At 35.4% G+C, this 15158-nt stretch overlaps 1 protein-coding gene across 36 annotated transcripts in view; it reads right to left on the bottom strand.

Annotated features, from left to right (window-relative positions):
• The window catches only part of Huwe1 (HECT, UBA and WWE domain containing E3 ubiquitin protein ligase 1), a 122283-nt gene that overhangs the window by 54932 nt on the left and 52193 nt on the right, over positions 1-15158 (bottom strand). For all 36 annotated transcript variants that reach the window (XM_076918660.1, XM_076918662.1, XM_076918669.1 and 33 more), the window contains 8 exons: positions 13129-13235; positions 12698-12875; positions 11787-11878; positions 11009-11220; positions 5875-5932; positions 4863-5039; positions 1990-2235; positions 311-444 (listed from right to left, as the gene is read on the bottom strand). In XM_076918660.1, coding sequence (XP_076774775.1) covers positions 311-444; positions 1990-2235; positions 4863-5039; positions 5875-5932; positions 11009-11220; positions 11787-11878; positions 12698-12875; positions 13129-13235 — 1204 coding nt within the window. The remainder of the gene's footprint in view (positions 1-310; positions 445-1989; positions 2236-4862; positions 5040-5874; positions 5933-11008; positions 11221-11786; positions 11879-12697; positions 12876-13128; positions 13236-15158) is intronic.

Below are 15158 nucleotides of genomic sequence, written 5' to 3'. Positions count from 1 at the left end.
GCAAGGTCTTTGACTTGCTTGGGCAATACCTCTAAGAGCACTTAAGTTATCCTAAATGCAATAAAAACAACTTTAATTCTTGAAGTAGAAACAAACAAAATTTGTTTGCATTGTGCTAACACAACCATTTCCAGGAAATCAAATTAAACATTCACAAAATGTTATAATTTGTTAGTTGAATCCATAGACTAGAAAGTAGGAAGGACAAAATACTGAAAATTTTTAATCAAATTCACCCACCCTGGTTCTAACAAACTTTGTCTGTTAGAAAAACCAAGAGAACTATTAAGAGAAATGAGCATTCTCTTACCTGTTGGGGGTACATAGGGAGAGGAGGACAGTGCTTTCCCACACCAGAGAACAGTATAACTGGCTTAGCTTGCTCAGAACACTCAAACCCAACTGAGAACCCCACTGGTTTACTGAGATAGAACGAATTTCACTCTGAAACCAAAGGATAAGTATTTTTACATTTGTAACAATCTCCAAACAATCATATTTTTAAAAAACTTTTAAAAATATCAACCTTTAACTATTTTAGAAAAATTTAAGATGCAATTTTTTTCTGTTTGGTAGAGTATCATTTGTCTATAATTTCAGCACTTTTGGAGGCAAGAGTTTGAGAAATGTCTGGGCTATATAATAGTGTGTAGCTGGTAGAAAACGCACTCTTGCCCAAAAGCAGAAAATGATGTTTTTGAACTGTTGAGCTATTTTTTTTGTAATAAATTTCTAAGACATAAACACGAAAAAAATAGTGAATGTACACACACAGAGTCAGGCTATTTACATTCTTATACCACATGTGTATGGATGTGTAGGCTTGTGGAGTCTAGAAAACAACCTGTTTCTCAGGTGCTGACAACCTTGTTATTTGAGACAATTTCTGGGTAGCCCATACGCCCCAGAAATCGACCTGTCTATTTTTAAGAGTGCTGTGATTATAAGCATGTGCAAAGTTTCCAGGCATTTATAAGGAATTACTGGAGATTGAAACTCCTTGCTGGGCATGGTGGTGTATGCCAACATGCAGGAGGCAGAGTCAGGCAGATCTCAAACTCGGGAAGCCAGCCTGTTCTACAAATTGAATTTTAGGGACAGACAGGAGTACAGAGATAAACAGTGTCTGAAAAAATTAGAAGGAAAGAAAAAGAGAAAACAAAAAAAGAAAGAAAGAAAGAAAGAAAGAAAGAAAGAAAGAAAGAAAGAAAGCAAGCAAGCAAGCAAGCAAGCTAGCTCTGAGGAACCCAGCCTCCAGAGCAGTTTTCTTTATGAACATGAAAGACCAGACTGCAGATATAGCATTTGACACATTGTCTTCCTATTACTGTCTGCTAATGCCTAATTTAACTGTTTTGTGGTAAGATTTTTTGTCATCATATTGCTGGATCTATATGTACTTATATAGAGATTAGGAAGTAGTAATGGCTTTTGAGATGGCTTAGGGATAAATACAGGTGCCAGGGAAGCCCAGTAACCTGAGCTTGATACTTAGAACCTACATAAAGCAAAAAAAACCAGAACTGACTTCAGAAAGTTATACTCTGAACTCCCCATGTGCAGCACAGTATGCTCAAAACCCATCTTGTCATCAGGACCACAAAAGAGTAAACAAAAAGTTAAATGTAATAAAATGAGTTTCAGATTTGTTACTAAAAAAAGACAGTAGTAAAATACAATGGCCACCAATTCATTTTTGCCTGCAAAAACAGTCAACATTTGTTATAGATAGCAAAGAAAAAATAATTGATAAATAAGTTCTAGTCATATGATAAAACAGAGAATAATAAAAACTCCATAGCAATTTAAATATAAACCCACAACCACCACCAGATATATTGTCCAAAAAAAAAAAAAAAAAAAAGGCTGTTCTTTCAGCTGCTACTCCAGGTAGATTTGTTCCCAAGCACAGTAGTCTAGCAGGTATATATAGGCCATTGCCATTTTACTGGCTTTAAGCTGAAACCATGGTCGCAAGATTATTCTTACCTGTCCAACTCTGCAAGTGTGAACAAACATCATGATGTAGGCATGTGCAGCAGTGAGTGCGTGCAACAGAGGCGTGGCCTGAGCTGAGAGGGTAGCATCAGCAACATTGCCTGCACATGCCAGTTCTCTCAGTAACACCGAGCCCCCGGGGGATTCAATGGGCCGATGTAAAGGCTCCAAGGAGGAAAGGATCAAGTCTAACTGAAGGAGACCTTCTTGAAGAACTTTGGGTTCATGTGACAGGGTCTGAAACAAGAATTATGAATGTGTCTCTACGTAATGAAACACAAACATTATGTTCTTAACATTTACAGTGAAAGTGACTACTACTGGAACTCTCTGAAATTTCAGTCAGTCACACCTCTCAATTTATAAATGGCAGTACCAAAATATGAAGCCAGAAATGATATACTTCACTACTTTCGTGTAATAGCATATTATTTTTAAACTTGATGAGCCAATCATACTTAAAGCATGTAAATGTCTAACAGGACTGTTTGTTGTACTGCTGTATAAGAGGTTAGTTTCAAATTTTGAGTAGAAAAGAGCAATGTTAGAGCCACATTACAATGGTGTTTTCTATATATTTCTAATGAGTAAACTGATATTAGAATAAAATAAATATTTTTGAGGAAGGAGGCTGAGAGGGCATGTGAAACTCAACCTCATACAATAAATAAAATGATAAATTAAACAACTGTATCAATATCTAGCAGTACAAATGGTGCAGAGGGAAATAAAGGAGAAAGCAAGTATAAAAGGAGGCTAGTCAAACTATCAAGAAGTACTTTCAGAGCTACAAAGCTGTCTTCTTTCCAAAACAAGAGCGGTGACTCTGACATTGGCACCAGGAAGGCAAATTATTTTAATAGACAAACCCAAATATTACATTTCTTTTCAAGTTAGGAAAGAAAAATCTGGCAATTAAAGATTACCACTTGTTATGCAAAGCTAGAAATTATTTGCCTTCCTATGGCTTGAAATAAATCTATCCCTCCTCACAGAGCATCTTAGAGGTGGGGTAGTTAGATCAGTCCTTTCCCCTTGTTCTCTTATGAAAGCACTTTACACCTGCAAAGAGTGAAACAAAATAAAACATTAAATTGCAGTTTCTAGAAATTATTTATCACTGCACAAAACAGCCAACAGAGGAGCTTTATTGTAATTACTATCAAAATTTCCCAATCTTTCTTTTGCTGGGTTGGAGGCAATTTCCCAATCTTTCTTTTGCTGGGTTGGAGGCAGATATAAAATTAACCTTATAATTCATTTATAACTTTTCAAAGAAGCCCCCAAAAAACCAAAATAATTCTGGAGTACAAGAACACAACTGAATTTGGCGTTCTCACACTTCCTGGTTTCCAAACTTCTAATTGATTAATAGTAATCAAAACTGTGGTACTGGACAATCAATGGAAGAGAATAAAACTGAGAAAGAAAACTCCACATTTTATACTTAAATTGTGTTTGAAAAAAGTGACAGGAGATGGTTTAATTAAAGTACAGTCTTTTCAATAAATGATACTGGGGGAATGTAATATAAATACATAAAATGAATTTTGGGTCTCTAAATACTCCAAATCTATCAAGACCTAAGAATTAAAAACTTGTAATACCTAGATTAATATATGTAGGAATAAAACTGTCTGAAATTTCTTGGATCAACACCAAAAGTACAGAAAACGAAAACGACAACAATAACAAAACACAAAATGGGCCTGGTCAGTATCAAAACCTTTAGTGTGTCAAAGGTACTGTCAACCAAATAAACAGGCAACCCACAAAATGAGGATATTTGCAAGTGATATATCTGAAAAAGAGGCTGATATTCAATATATACAGAGACATTCCACAATCAACAGCAAAACACCTTAATCCAATTAAATATAAAATAAAGGACATGAATATACATTTAGCAAAAGATGCACATATAGACAATAACTCAAGTACACAAATCAAGAAATGCTCTGCTAAACACCACCAATTATTTGGGAAAAACAAGTCAAAATGAAAATGAAATACTACTTTATATTCAAGGATAGCTATTATTTTAAAAAACAAAGATCTTGCATGGAGATGGTGAAATTACAATCCTTATGAGCAGCTACTGGGAATGGAAAATAAAGTAGTTTGAAGGTTTCATGCAAACACACACACAAAAATAGAATTATCATTTGATTGATCTATTTCACTTCAAAGTATACATCCAAAAGATTCAAAAGGCAAATCCTGATGCGCTATTTATACACTCAAGTTTACAACAGTATTCATCAGGGGCAAAAATAGAAGCAATCTAAATGTCCAGTAACAGAGGAATGGACAAAATGATATAACGTGTTTTTGGTAAAATATCATTTAGCATTAAAAGGGAAATTGATAAAACTGATAAACACTTGATGTCACCGTAACACTCTTAAATACTATACAATGCTACTACATAAGATACCTTCAAGTTGAAAAAATAAAATGATAATTGCTAAAGGCAAAAATCAAAGATTTTGTAAAAATGAAACTTTGTTTTTGGCAAATTTCAAGCAATAAATTACATATCAACTCTTGACTAATAAAGCTTGGGGAAAAGGAACAAATACTGCAAAATGAATGAGCATACTAAAACCAAAAAAAACACTACCATAACAAAGCATGAAGAAAGCTAGAAAGCTTTTCTGGATATAATTTACACTCATATGAATTCAAATGGCAAAACTACACGCAAATGCAGAAACAAAGAAAAATAAATCATTTTACTATGAGAAATAGTATAAAAATATGTTAAGTGGAACAAACAAATTTATCAACTTTTAACTAAAGTAAGGGAGAACACAATGAAAATACATACATAGATGTAAAATATTTGGCTAGATGTTTCTTACCAATATGGATTTGCAGACACCTGCAACAGCCTGACAGGCAGCAGATGTGGGAAAGTCAATGGGCAGATTGGGAAGACCCAAAATGGTAACCAAAGGTAAGAGTCCTTTCTGATTTACAAATTCTTGGCAGTGGTCATCTGTTGTATTGTTGCTCAGAATGGATTCCACAAATTTCATCTAGGTAATAAAAAGTTTTTTTTTTTTTAAACAAGTTAGAGGCTAACACTTAGAAATAAAAGGTCAGTTTGGCATCAGGATAAGGACAACATATCAGCAAGAAAATCAGTATTTTCTGTAATATCACAACTTCAATTAACAGAAATAATTAGTACATACTCATATCATCCAAAAAATAAGAAACTTCCCAATCCACTTTTTCCACCACTCCAGAAGTCAATTTGAAAGCAGCGAGAAGCTAAATGACTTGCTCAGAGCAACACTCTGAATTATTGGCAAAAACAGGTCTAATGTCCTAATTGTCTCATGTACTTTGTTTGTTGTGACTATTCATGCATGAGTCCTTGTAATATAATGAACCCCAGGAATCATGATTTGAATTAAAAAAAGAAACAAAAACTTTAAGGATAGAAAGAATGTATCATTGAACACATAGGCACAAGAAAAATGATCTGTAGAAGTCTAAGTGCTTAATAGTTTAGAATAAATGCTAAGTGGATACTTAAATTCTGGGAAAATTTTAGGGTTCTTTATATTTTCCTAATGATATGGGAAACTAAAAGGCCCATGAGTGAAGGAGAGAGAGAGAAGGGAAGGTGGGACAAAGAGAAAGAGAGAAACTAAATGTACAATAATAACAGTGAACAGAAAGTTTCAAATATAAAAAGGCTGAGAATATTGGTTAATTTAGTGAAAATGGAGCAAGAATGAAGTATTTCCAGTTTTTCCCTCTGTACTTTAATGGCCCCAGACAAACTAACATTAAATGACTATGCTCTGACAACCTGACATTTTCCTGAAAAGCACACATCTTTAGCTCTACAATGGATCTTACCACATTAAGGATGTAATCCATGAGGGGGATAGGTATACGTTCCTCTGTACCAACAACCCTGTTAAGGAGAAAAGAGTCACTTACACAGAAATTCACACCACCAGGGAAAAGGAACAAAGTGAAGTCCTTATACTAACTCATACTCCTAGAGCCTTTAGTATATGAACCTTAACAGTATAAGACATGAAGAAAAAAAGAGCTGAATCAATAATGAAGGAAGAGTTCAGAGAATAAAATAAAAAACAGGCCACAAAATATAGCAATTATTATTCTTATCACAAATGACACATCCTATCTAAGAGAAATTACTGTTAGAAGAACTCAACAATATGAAAATATTAAAAATAAACTGAATTAGTTTACAGGAAAGGACCAGGCAAAGCAGCAAATATAAAACATAGCCATAATCTTATGCTAAATTTAGCGCTTAGAGAAGTGGAAGTTTGGTTTTCTCCAAAAATCTATACTATTAGCCAGGTGTAGTGGAATATGTATTTAATCCTAGTACTCAAGAGGCAGAAGCATAGGTAGGAGGAGCTTTCTGACTTTAGGGCCAGGCTGGTCTACAAAGTGGGTACCAGAAAAACCAAGGGCTGTCTCAAAAAACCAAAAATGCTTAAGACTGACAAATCCTTATGAACAGTCAAAGCTAAAGTCAATTTCCAAGCCTCCTTTTCCTATTTATTTGTACTTGCAGGATGGCAGTTCCTGAATAATATAACAATTTGTCAAGCTTTTCAGCTTTTTCCAAATGCTTCAACACTAGATGCTAATAAGAATGTTATAGATTCAGAAACAATGTCTTTAAATTAAATTGCCTTTTGCAAGAAAATGAGAGGGGAAACCACCATAGTGTAGTGGCATGAAGAGAAAATCTCACTCAAAGATAGAAAAGAAGAAAACTTAAGCAGGAAATGGAACATATAATAATGTGTATCCTGGGATCTGAGTAAGAGGTGGCAAAGGAGGAACAGAGATAAGTGGTGTTGAGAGAAAAGAAGAGTCAGGAAAATAAAATGCTAATGGTTCTCATCTCTCTGACAAAATATGAATAAGAATTTGCCAACCATGAAAGCATTTGGCAGAAAGAAGACAACAGAGAGGCTTTAAGAAATAGCTTCAGTAATGAAACATCTGAGGCTAAGGTTTAGGGTTAAGAATTTTATAAACATACTCAATGAAACACTTTTAAAAGGGCTGGTGAGATGGCACAGGAGGTAAACACATTCACCATGCAAGCCTTACAATTTGAGTTCAATCCTCAGAATCCAGGGAAGCAGAAAATCAACTCATGAATGTTGTCCTCTGATCTTTCACATGTGTCTATGAGATTACACACATGTACACTAGATAAAAGAATAAAGAAAAACCTGCAAAAAAATCTTGTTTTTAAAATTTACTTTGTTATACATGTGAGTATATAAGTATGAGTGCAGGTTAACTGGAGAGACCAGAGGCACTAGATAGATCACATGAAATCTGGAGTTACAGGTGGTTGTAAGCCACCCAACATGAGTACTGTGAACTTCCATAAAAGCAGCAAAGTGAGCTATTTTGCTAGCCCCATGGGGGAAAGACCTGTGTACAAAGAAAGAAAAATCTTTTTGTTTTGTTTGATCTTCATTAATAGAAGGATTTTCATTGGATTCCACTTCATTTTCCTTACTTTGTAATTTAATAAAAATCAAATTAGAGACCGAAGGCTGGAAGTGATGAAAAGGGGCCTTTCTACTCTCTAGGCTTGAGCAGAATGACTTGTGTAGCAGCTTACACCTCTTCCCTGTGGAAAGTGCTGTTCAAATCAGGAAGAGGACTTGATTGGAGACTTCTGGGCAAAGTACAAACAGGGTGGCAGTGCTGGCCTTGTGAGGAACTTTAAATGACCACATTACCACCAGAAATTAGACAGTGAGATGACTGTGAAATCTGGGAGGCTGTTTTTATCCTTACATTGCAAAGTTTAACCTTAGGTTTCTCTGGGTCTCTGAACTACCCTTTGTTGTCAACAACAGGCACAGAAATAATAGTAAATTAGTATAGCCCATTCTCCAAAACGTATCAGGTACTGTGCTATGTAGTTTTCAACATCAGCTTAAGTATTCATACCACTCTGAGAAAGTAAGTCTTTCAAAGGCTTAAGATCCTCCAAAGAGAGGAAATCTTTAAGCCAGGATTAAAAAGATTTTAGAGAAAGAACATTTCCCTGATCATGATGCACAACTGCAGCATTCCATTACTTAATTATCCTTCTCAACTCAGCCTCACCTCCTTGGAAAAAACCTAAAGATCTACCTCTAAAACTAAAGTACAAATACTGCTCCAATTCAAAGAAATTTATGCCTCTTTGTAGATTCCAAATATGATCTAATACATAGCATAAGTAATACAAGGAAATGAAACCCAGATGTCCCTTTCATTGGGAAAAGAAAGCTGTAGAGAAAAAAAAGACAAACCAATAGTATTGTTCTTAACACAACTCCAGGAACTCATTCATATATCTATTGTTGTCCTTTCTTCTACATCTTTTAGCCATTTAAAAATGCCAAAAATCATCAGTTATCTCCAAAAGAACTCTACCTACAAGCCTAATATTAACTTTATTTGAAACAGTCACATCCTGGAGCAACAAAAATCTGTATTCTGTAAATGAGCCATAATTGTCAAATTTTCCTCTGCTCAAGTCAGACTTTCATGGCTCTTGATGAGATTGCCTTTGGCAAAGAAGCTGGCTCAATCTCTATACTCACAAACAATAGCTATAGAGTTGTATAAACCACAGACTAATAATGCATATTATTTAAAAGTTCCTCAGTGTTGAGGTCAAGGACCTGCACTTTAAAAATATGACTACTGCTCTAAGGGTTACAACAGCCTAGAGATATCAGGTCATATTCCCTCACATCCCAGCCCATCATTTAGAACGAAGAACTGATATGCACTACTTGCTGGGACTGTTATGGAACACAGGCCTTGGTTGAAAAAGCCAAGGCCAGGCCTTCCTCCCCAGAGTTTAGGACCAGGGCAACGTTAAACTATGAAAATATCTATTAGTATCCACCTAAGTCATGTGGGTAGAATGCCCTGAAAAGCAGCAAGACTTAGAAAGCCCTTCTGGAGGGACTGAAAGGCTATTTTCAGAATTACACTGGACAGATGTACGAATACATACTCATAACCCTCCAGTACTTAGAAGGCTGAAGGGGGAAGACTGAGTACAATGTACAATGAATTCCAAACTACTCTTAGATGCCTACCAAGACCATAGTTTCTGAATGTAGATTAGAAACTAAGAATTTAGACTTACAGTGTCTAAGCATTCTTATATTTTGAACAAAAACTACTATTTCAGTATCATCCATAAGCCATCATCACTTTAAAATGTAAGGGAAAAAAGGTGGCATCCTAGCCTCAGTAAAACAAAAACCAAGTTCATCAACAGGTAAATTAAATAAATATAACCATAGTTATACAACAGACTATTACTCAGACTACTGAGACATGTTAACATGGATGAGTCCCCAAAACACAGTAAGTAAAACCAAATGCAAAAAACTATACATTAGATGGACATTTGTATTATAATTCTATTTATAGGGTATTCTTGAATATACAAAATTATTTCATGTACAATAGAAGTAAGATCAGTAGCTCCATTTTGGGAGGGAAAAAAAGTATAGTGTACTTTGTAGAAATATCTGAACATATATATAAATAACATTTGGATATGTATTCATGGCATTAGGAAGATGGGTAGATGAAAAGAACTACAAAGAGTATGTCCACTTAAGAATGAGTAAACTGGAAAGAGGACAGATACAAATTTAAAGAGAAAGGTGACAGGCAATTGAGCTAAAGCTCTTTGATAATTCTATTAAATAAGCACAGAGATAGGGAGTCATCAAACAATTAGGCACTTATACAGATTAATACAGAAAAGAATCAGCCTATGGGAGAATATAAGCTTGCTTTCCCAATTGGAAGATGTTCTAAAATGTGGAACAAATGTAGATAATGATATATAGTATCTCAAATAAGAAATATAGTATGAAAAAATGATATTCAGAAAATGTTAATTTACTCTAACAGGAGCTTGAATTCAGAGTACATTAGATCTAAGATCTAATATATGCAGATACATACAACACCAATCCATCCTACATTCAACAAATCATTTTTCATTTGTAGACAGGTAAAGCAACTCAACTCTGCAGGGTTATTGGCAATCAGAGTAGGTTAGGAGGAAATAATGTCTCCCACTTTTAGAAACATGGTTTTAATGTAGATTGAAGATAGCACTGATTGAAGAGAGCTGTTTGCTGACTCAGGCAAATGGAGATTAAGTAATGACTACCTTTCAAAATTACTGATACAACCAAGTGTACTGCTATAGTCCCAGTAAGTCTTTTTTATTTTTGGTATTCCTGGCTTTATGCACTACCATACTATTTTCTTACCTCCAATGTCCCAGTTTAGCACCAGATCAAAACTATTTATACTCAAAGCTGAAACATTTGTGCCTTTTTCAAAAGAATCCACACATCAAGGAATATTTTACATGTATGAATGTATGACTGCCTAGAGACATTCCTTCCACTTCTGACATAAAACACTGTTTCATATGTACTTGAATCAAGCAACAGAGGGGGAAAGTATATTTACTTGGAATACTGAATTCTAATTTAATATCATGAACTAAAATTTTAAGAAAAATAATTTTCTAAGGCAACCAAGGGAACCATCACAAGACACTACAGAGGAAAGTACAAAGGGAAAAAACAAACACATAAAAAGCAAGAAAGAACTTTAAATGATCAGATGTATTTTTTACTTTTTATAAACTGAAGTGACATAAGAGGTTGGGGTATATGCAGTTGCTTTGCGTGAGCAAGGCTTGGAGTTCCATCCTGCTGATCATCAAATATATATATATAATAAAAATAAAAATCTGACGCCACAATCCCAATCCCTCCAGCCAGTGTTTCTCTGTATAGCCTTAGCTGGCCTCTGAACTCAGAGATTGGCTGGCTTCTGCCCCCCCAAATAGTAGGATTAGAGGTGTGCACACAATAAAACTGTTGTGATACTAAGTTAAGTAACATCATAAGGTAGAAAAATTTGAAATATAAACACTTACTGCTGATTAGGCTCAGTTTCATTCTGCTGGGCAGAATTAAAGCTCTGCATGGCCTGTACTTCCTCTTCCTCCTCATCTTCACTAGATGCCTCTTCTGCAGCATGATTAGACCTTGGAGGAGGAGCACTAGCTGTACCATCTGCTTTCTGAATAGATGGCTTCTGACAAATGTATTTCGGATCTCTTCCAAGATTACAGATTTCTTCAAGTAACTAAAGTCAGAGAAAAAGATCACTTATTTATAATAAAGAATGACTAACATTTTGTGAGGGTTTTCTATGTGTAATATATACAACACTAGTGAAACACACCCATTAAATCCATTTTTAAAGAACAAGAAGAAAACATACATTATGTAAAGTTAAAAATCACACCAGATCACATTTCTGTCCTAATTTACCATGCACCAGTAACGTATATACTGATTCTAATAATCCACTGGTGATGGAGGAAGAAGTGAGGATGGGGAAAAGTAAAGATAAACCGGCTAGCAAGGATGCTCATAGAAACAAAAAAGCTGAGCCTTTGTGTATGTTAATCTCCTAAGAAAGCAATACAGACAGATTTAAACAAGGGAACTGTGTTAATTCAGAAAATGATTTTCAGTATAAAAGGCTGGAATCAATATAAAGTCCTTTCTCCTAAGACTTAACTAAATAGTTATACCTTTTGGTTTTGCAAAGGAACAGTCAGAAATTAGGCAGATAAAATATCCTTCCCAATTAAGCTAGGACACTTCTATAAGATCAAAGTCATAATAACCATTATCAATCCCTACCTTGATGATGGCAGTTGTTGCATCTGTTTTGAGGGTAGGCTGATGTCTCATGAGCTCATCAACAGCACTCCCCAGGTTAGATGCAGTATCCCCTTTAAAGGAAAAAAAATATTAGCCTAAAAATTATACTGAGCCCAAACTTTTTCATTCCAATTTAAGATGGAAGAAACTGAGCTGCTTATTGTGACTGTCTACCAATACCAATTCTTGAATGAATTCACTTAAGTTTCAATCCACCAAATCAGTGGAGGAGGAAAGAGATCAGTCTAGCAAACTCCACTGCCAAGATCTGAGCTAGTTTTATAGAGAAAGGAGTAGAAAAAAAAGAAACATAACAACCCTTAGGATGTTTCCATGAAGAATAATCAGGACTAGAATGCTGCAGTGCTGAATAGAAGTATAAAACGCATGAAATGGGGGTGAGGGGTAGGTGAAGGCTGTTGTGTTACTCCCTCACTATGTTGCCTGGGCTTTCAAATGCCCAGACTCAGCCTCCTAAGTAAGAAAGTACACTTTTGCAAACCACAACATTTTTCTTTCTTTCAATCAACATTCAAAATACAGAGAAGAAAATATAATTATCTGTAACTATTTTAGAGAAAATGAGAAATCTGTTCACAACAGACTTTTATCTTATTTCTGTAGACCAGATGGTGGACTTGAAAATAAACCACTGGTTCTTATACCTGTTTCTTACCAACATCAGGACAGTGAACTATTCAGAAGCATGAAAATACTATGAAGAGAGAGAGGCTAAGGATGAAGTATTCCTTCCTACCTGTAATAATAGAATACATGGTGATAATTCCCGTTAAGCTGAGCATACCTAGCCAGAGAAACGATGTGCAGTCAAGGAAAACTTTCCTTGCCAAAACCAACTTTCTATTATAAAATGAATAGTAGCAACTCACCAAGAGGATCAGAACTCCTTCTCCTCCGCATGGCTGGGAGGTAATCAGGAGACAGAAGAACTTTGAAGAGACGTTCAAATGGCTGACATTGTACAAAAGACTGAAGACCTCGGGCATTCAAGCAAAGTGCACTGAATACATTTGGGAGGGAACCGAGGACTTCCCTTGTAGCAGGAACCTAGTGAAGATGAAGAGGATTTGAATGCAACTCAAAATAGGTCAGATAAATATGCAAAGAAAATATAGCTATGGGAACCATACCAAAGAATAAATTTTGCTAACCAGATACCAAATGGATTCAACAACACATACAAGAGGTAATATTTTTCACACAATAACTTATTTCAAACTTCCTTATAAAGCATGTGGCACATGTATCTGAGAAAACAGGGAATAAACTTAGTCTTTATAGAGTGGTAGAATGAACTCACATCTTTGATGAGCAGTGCATGCAGCATGACATCTGTCAGTCCATTGTCCTGGAGTGAGGACAGCAGTGATGGCTCTTGAAATACAAACACAGTCACCACTTCAGTAGCTAAAAAGAAGATAAGAAAAAAATATGGAAAACTGCGATTCTTCACAGGTATTAAAAGCAAATAAATATAAAACATATACACTAAATATTTAAACTCGTATGCTTATTATGAAAGCAATTTTCAGAATACCAAGAATAGACCAGTAAATATGAAGAATTTTATTATATGTGTGATCATTTCTTTTTATTTATTCTTCTTTTGTAAATCACATATCAGCAAACAGACTCCCTACCTTCACTTCTCCCAATCCCTTCCTCACCATCCTTCTACCCCAGATCCACTCCTGTTTTATTTCCCTTCAGAAAACAGCAGGCCTCCCCGGGATATCACCAACACTACTAAAAAGCCTTTTTAAAAAAAAAAAAAAAAAATAGTGGTTGTTACCATGCTACTAACCTATTCATAATATTCAGAAAACATTAGTTCTCCTTTAAGGTTCCAAAAGACACTTGCAAAAATCAGACCATACAATTCGTCTAGGTATGGCCTTAAAAGAAGGTTCTGCACCTTGGGAGTCTTATCCAGGCAGAAGGACTAATAGAGACATAATGGTTTGCTAAACATCAACCTAAATAGCAAAATGAACAATGGCTTCTTAAAAGGGTCCCAATTTGTTCACTGCCTTATTTACCACAAACTCATAACCTTTAGGTGGTGTAACATCCTAATAAAAGCAGACTTCAGCTGTTGTATTCCCCTTTCTGACAACAAATGGAAAATATTTGTAGCAGTAGATGTAAAGACCTAAATAAACCATCACCCTTTTATAGCAATCCACAGTGTATTAAAAACTGGATTAGTGAAAACAATGGAATCCACTGAAAATTAGGGTCTTCACCTGCCTAGATGACTCAGTATGCCTCAAATATTTTAATGATGTGTTTGAAGGTCTGCTAACTGGAAGTTTTACTTTGTGAAATTAGTTTCTAGTAACAAGATGTTTGATGGTAGTTCTTGATCCCCCCTACCCCAGAACTACTGACTGAAGAGAGCCCTGTAAGATCTTGGATGGTAAAATAAGGCCCTTTCACCAGCCCTTTCTCCAGCAATTTACTGCGAAGTATTTTGACTTTGGGTAGCCTTACTATGCATCATTTGAATCAAGACCTGGAATTAGGATTCTACTACTCAATTGTTCATCTTTGTAGATTCCTTTTGGCTTATGTACTATGTAACCTTTACTTGTTTGGTCCTATTTCCTTAAGAAATTATTCTAGGTGCTGGTAGAGAACCTAGCATGCATTTTAAGCCAAGACCCAACGTGAACACAACTTATTAGCTGGGTGTGGCAATGCATGCCTGTAATCCAAGCCAATTCAGGAGGTAGACTCAGAAGGACTAGAAACCCAAGATCATCCTACATAGCCAGTTTAAAGTCAGCCTGAGATATAAGATCTCATAAATAAGTAAACAAATAAGGAAATGTGTTCAACTTTTTGTGAACATAAGCATATTGACCCCGCCACAACTTTCATTGTATTTCAAAAGGAGACACTCACATCAAGGTTTTAGTACAAGATTATCAATCCCATACAATTGTAGCTTTCATGATGTACAACCAAAAATGTACAACATATTGACTAATATTGACTAATCACTCATTGTAACTCCAGAGTCTAATCAGGTACAGTTTCCTGTTGACTGTCATTCCATACATCACTATTTCATAATCACTACTCACATCTACTTTCTTTTGACAGACAGAATCTATGTAATACAATAGAATGCTAAACTTCAGTCATACACGACAGCATATAGAACTTAGCCTAGTTTCCTTGGAATTCAATATTCAAATTGATTATCAATCTTTACTTCGGGTTAAGCAGGTTATTTATTATGATGACATTAGCATTAGACAGGCTCCAGACAATAATGGAAAGGGTCTATAAGGCAGGAAATGAAAGCTAAAGAAGCCAGGAAGA

Source organism: Arvicanthis niloticus, chromosome X (assembly GCF_011762505.2).
Source record: "Arvicanthis niloticus isolate mArvNil1 chromosome X, mArvNil1.pat.X, whole genome shotgun sequence".
In the NCBI taxonomy this organism is placed as follows: Eukaryota; Metazoa; Chordata; class Mammalia; order Rodentia; family Muridae; genus Arvicanthis; species Arvicanthis niloticus.
Note: the sequence above shows the minus strand (reverse complement) of the source record. Positions and strands in the feature narration are given on the sequence as shown.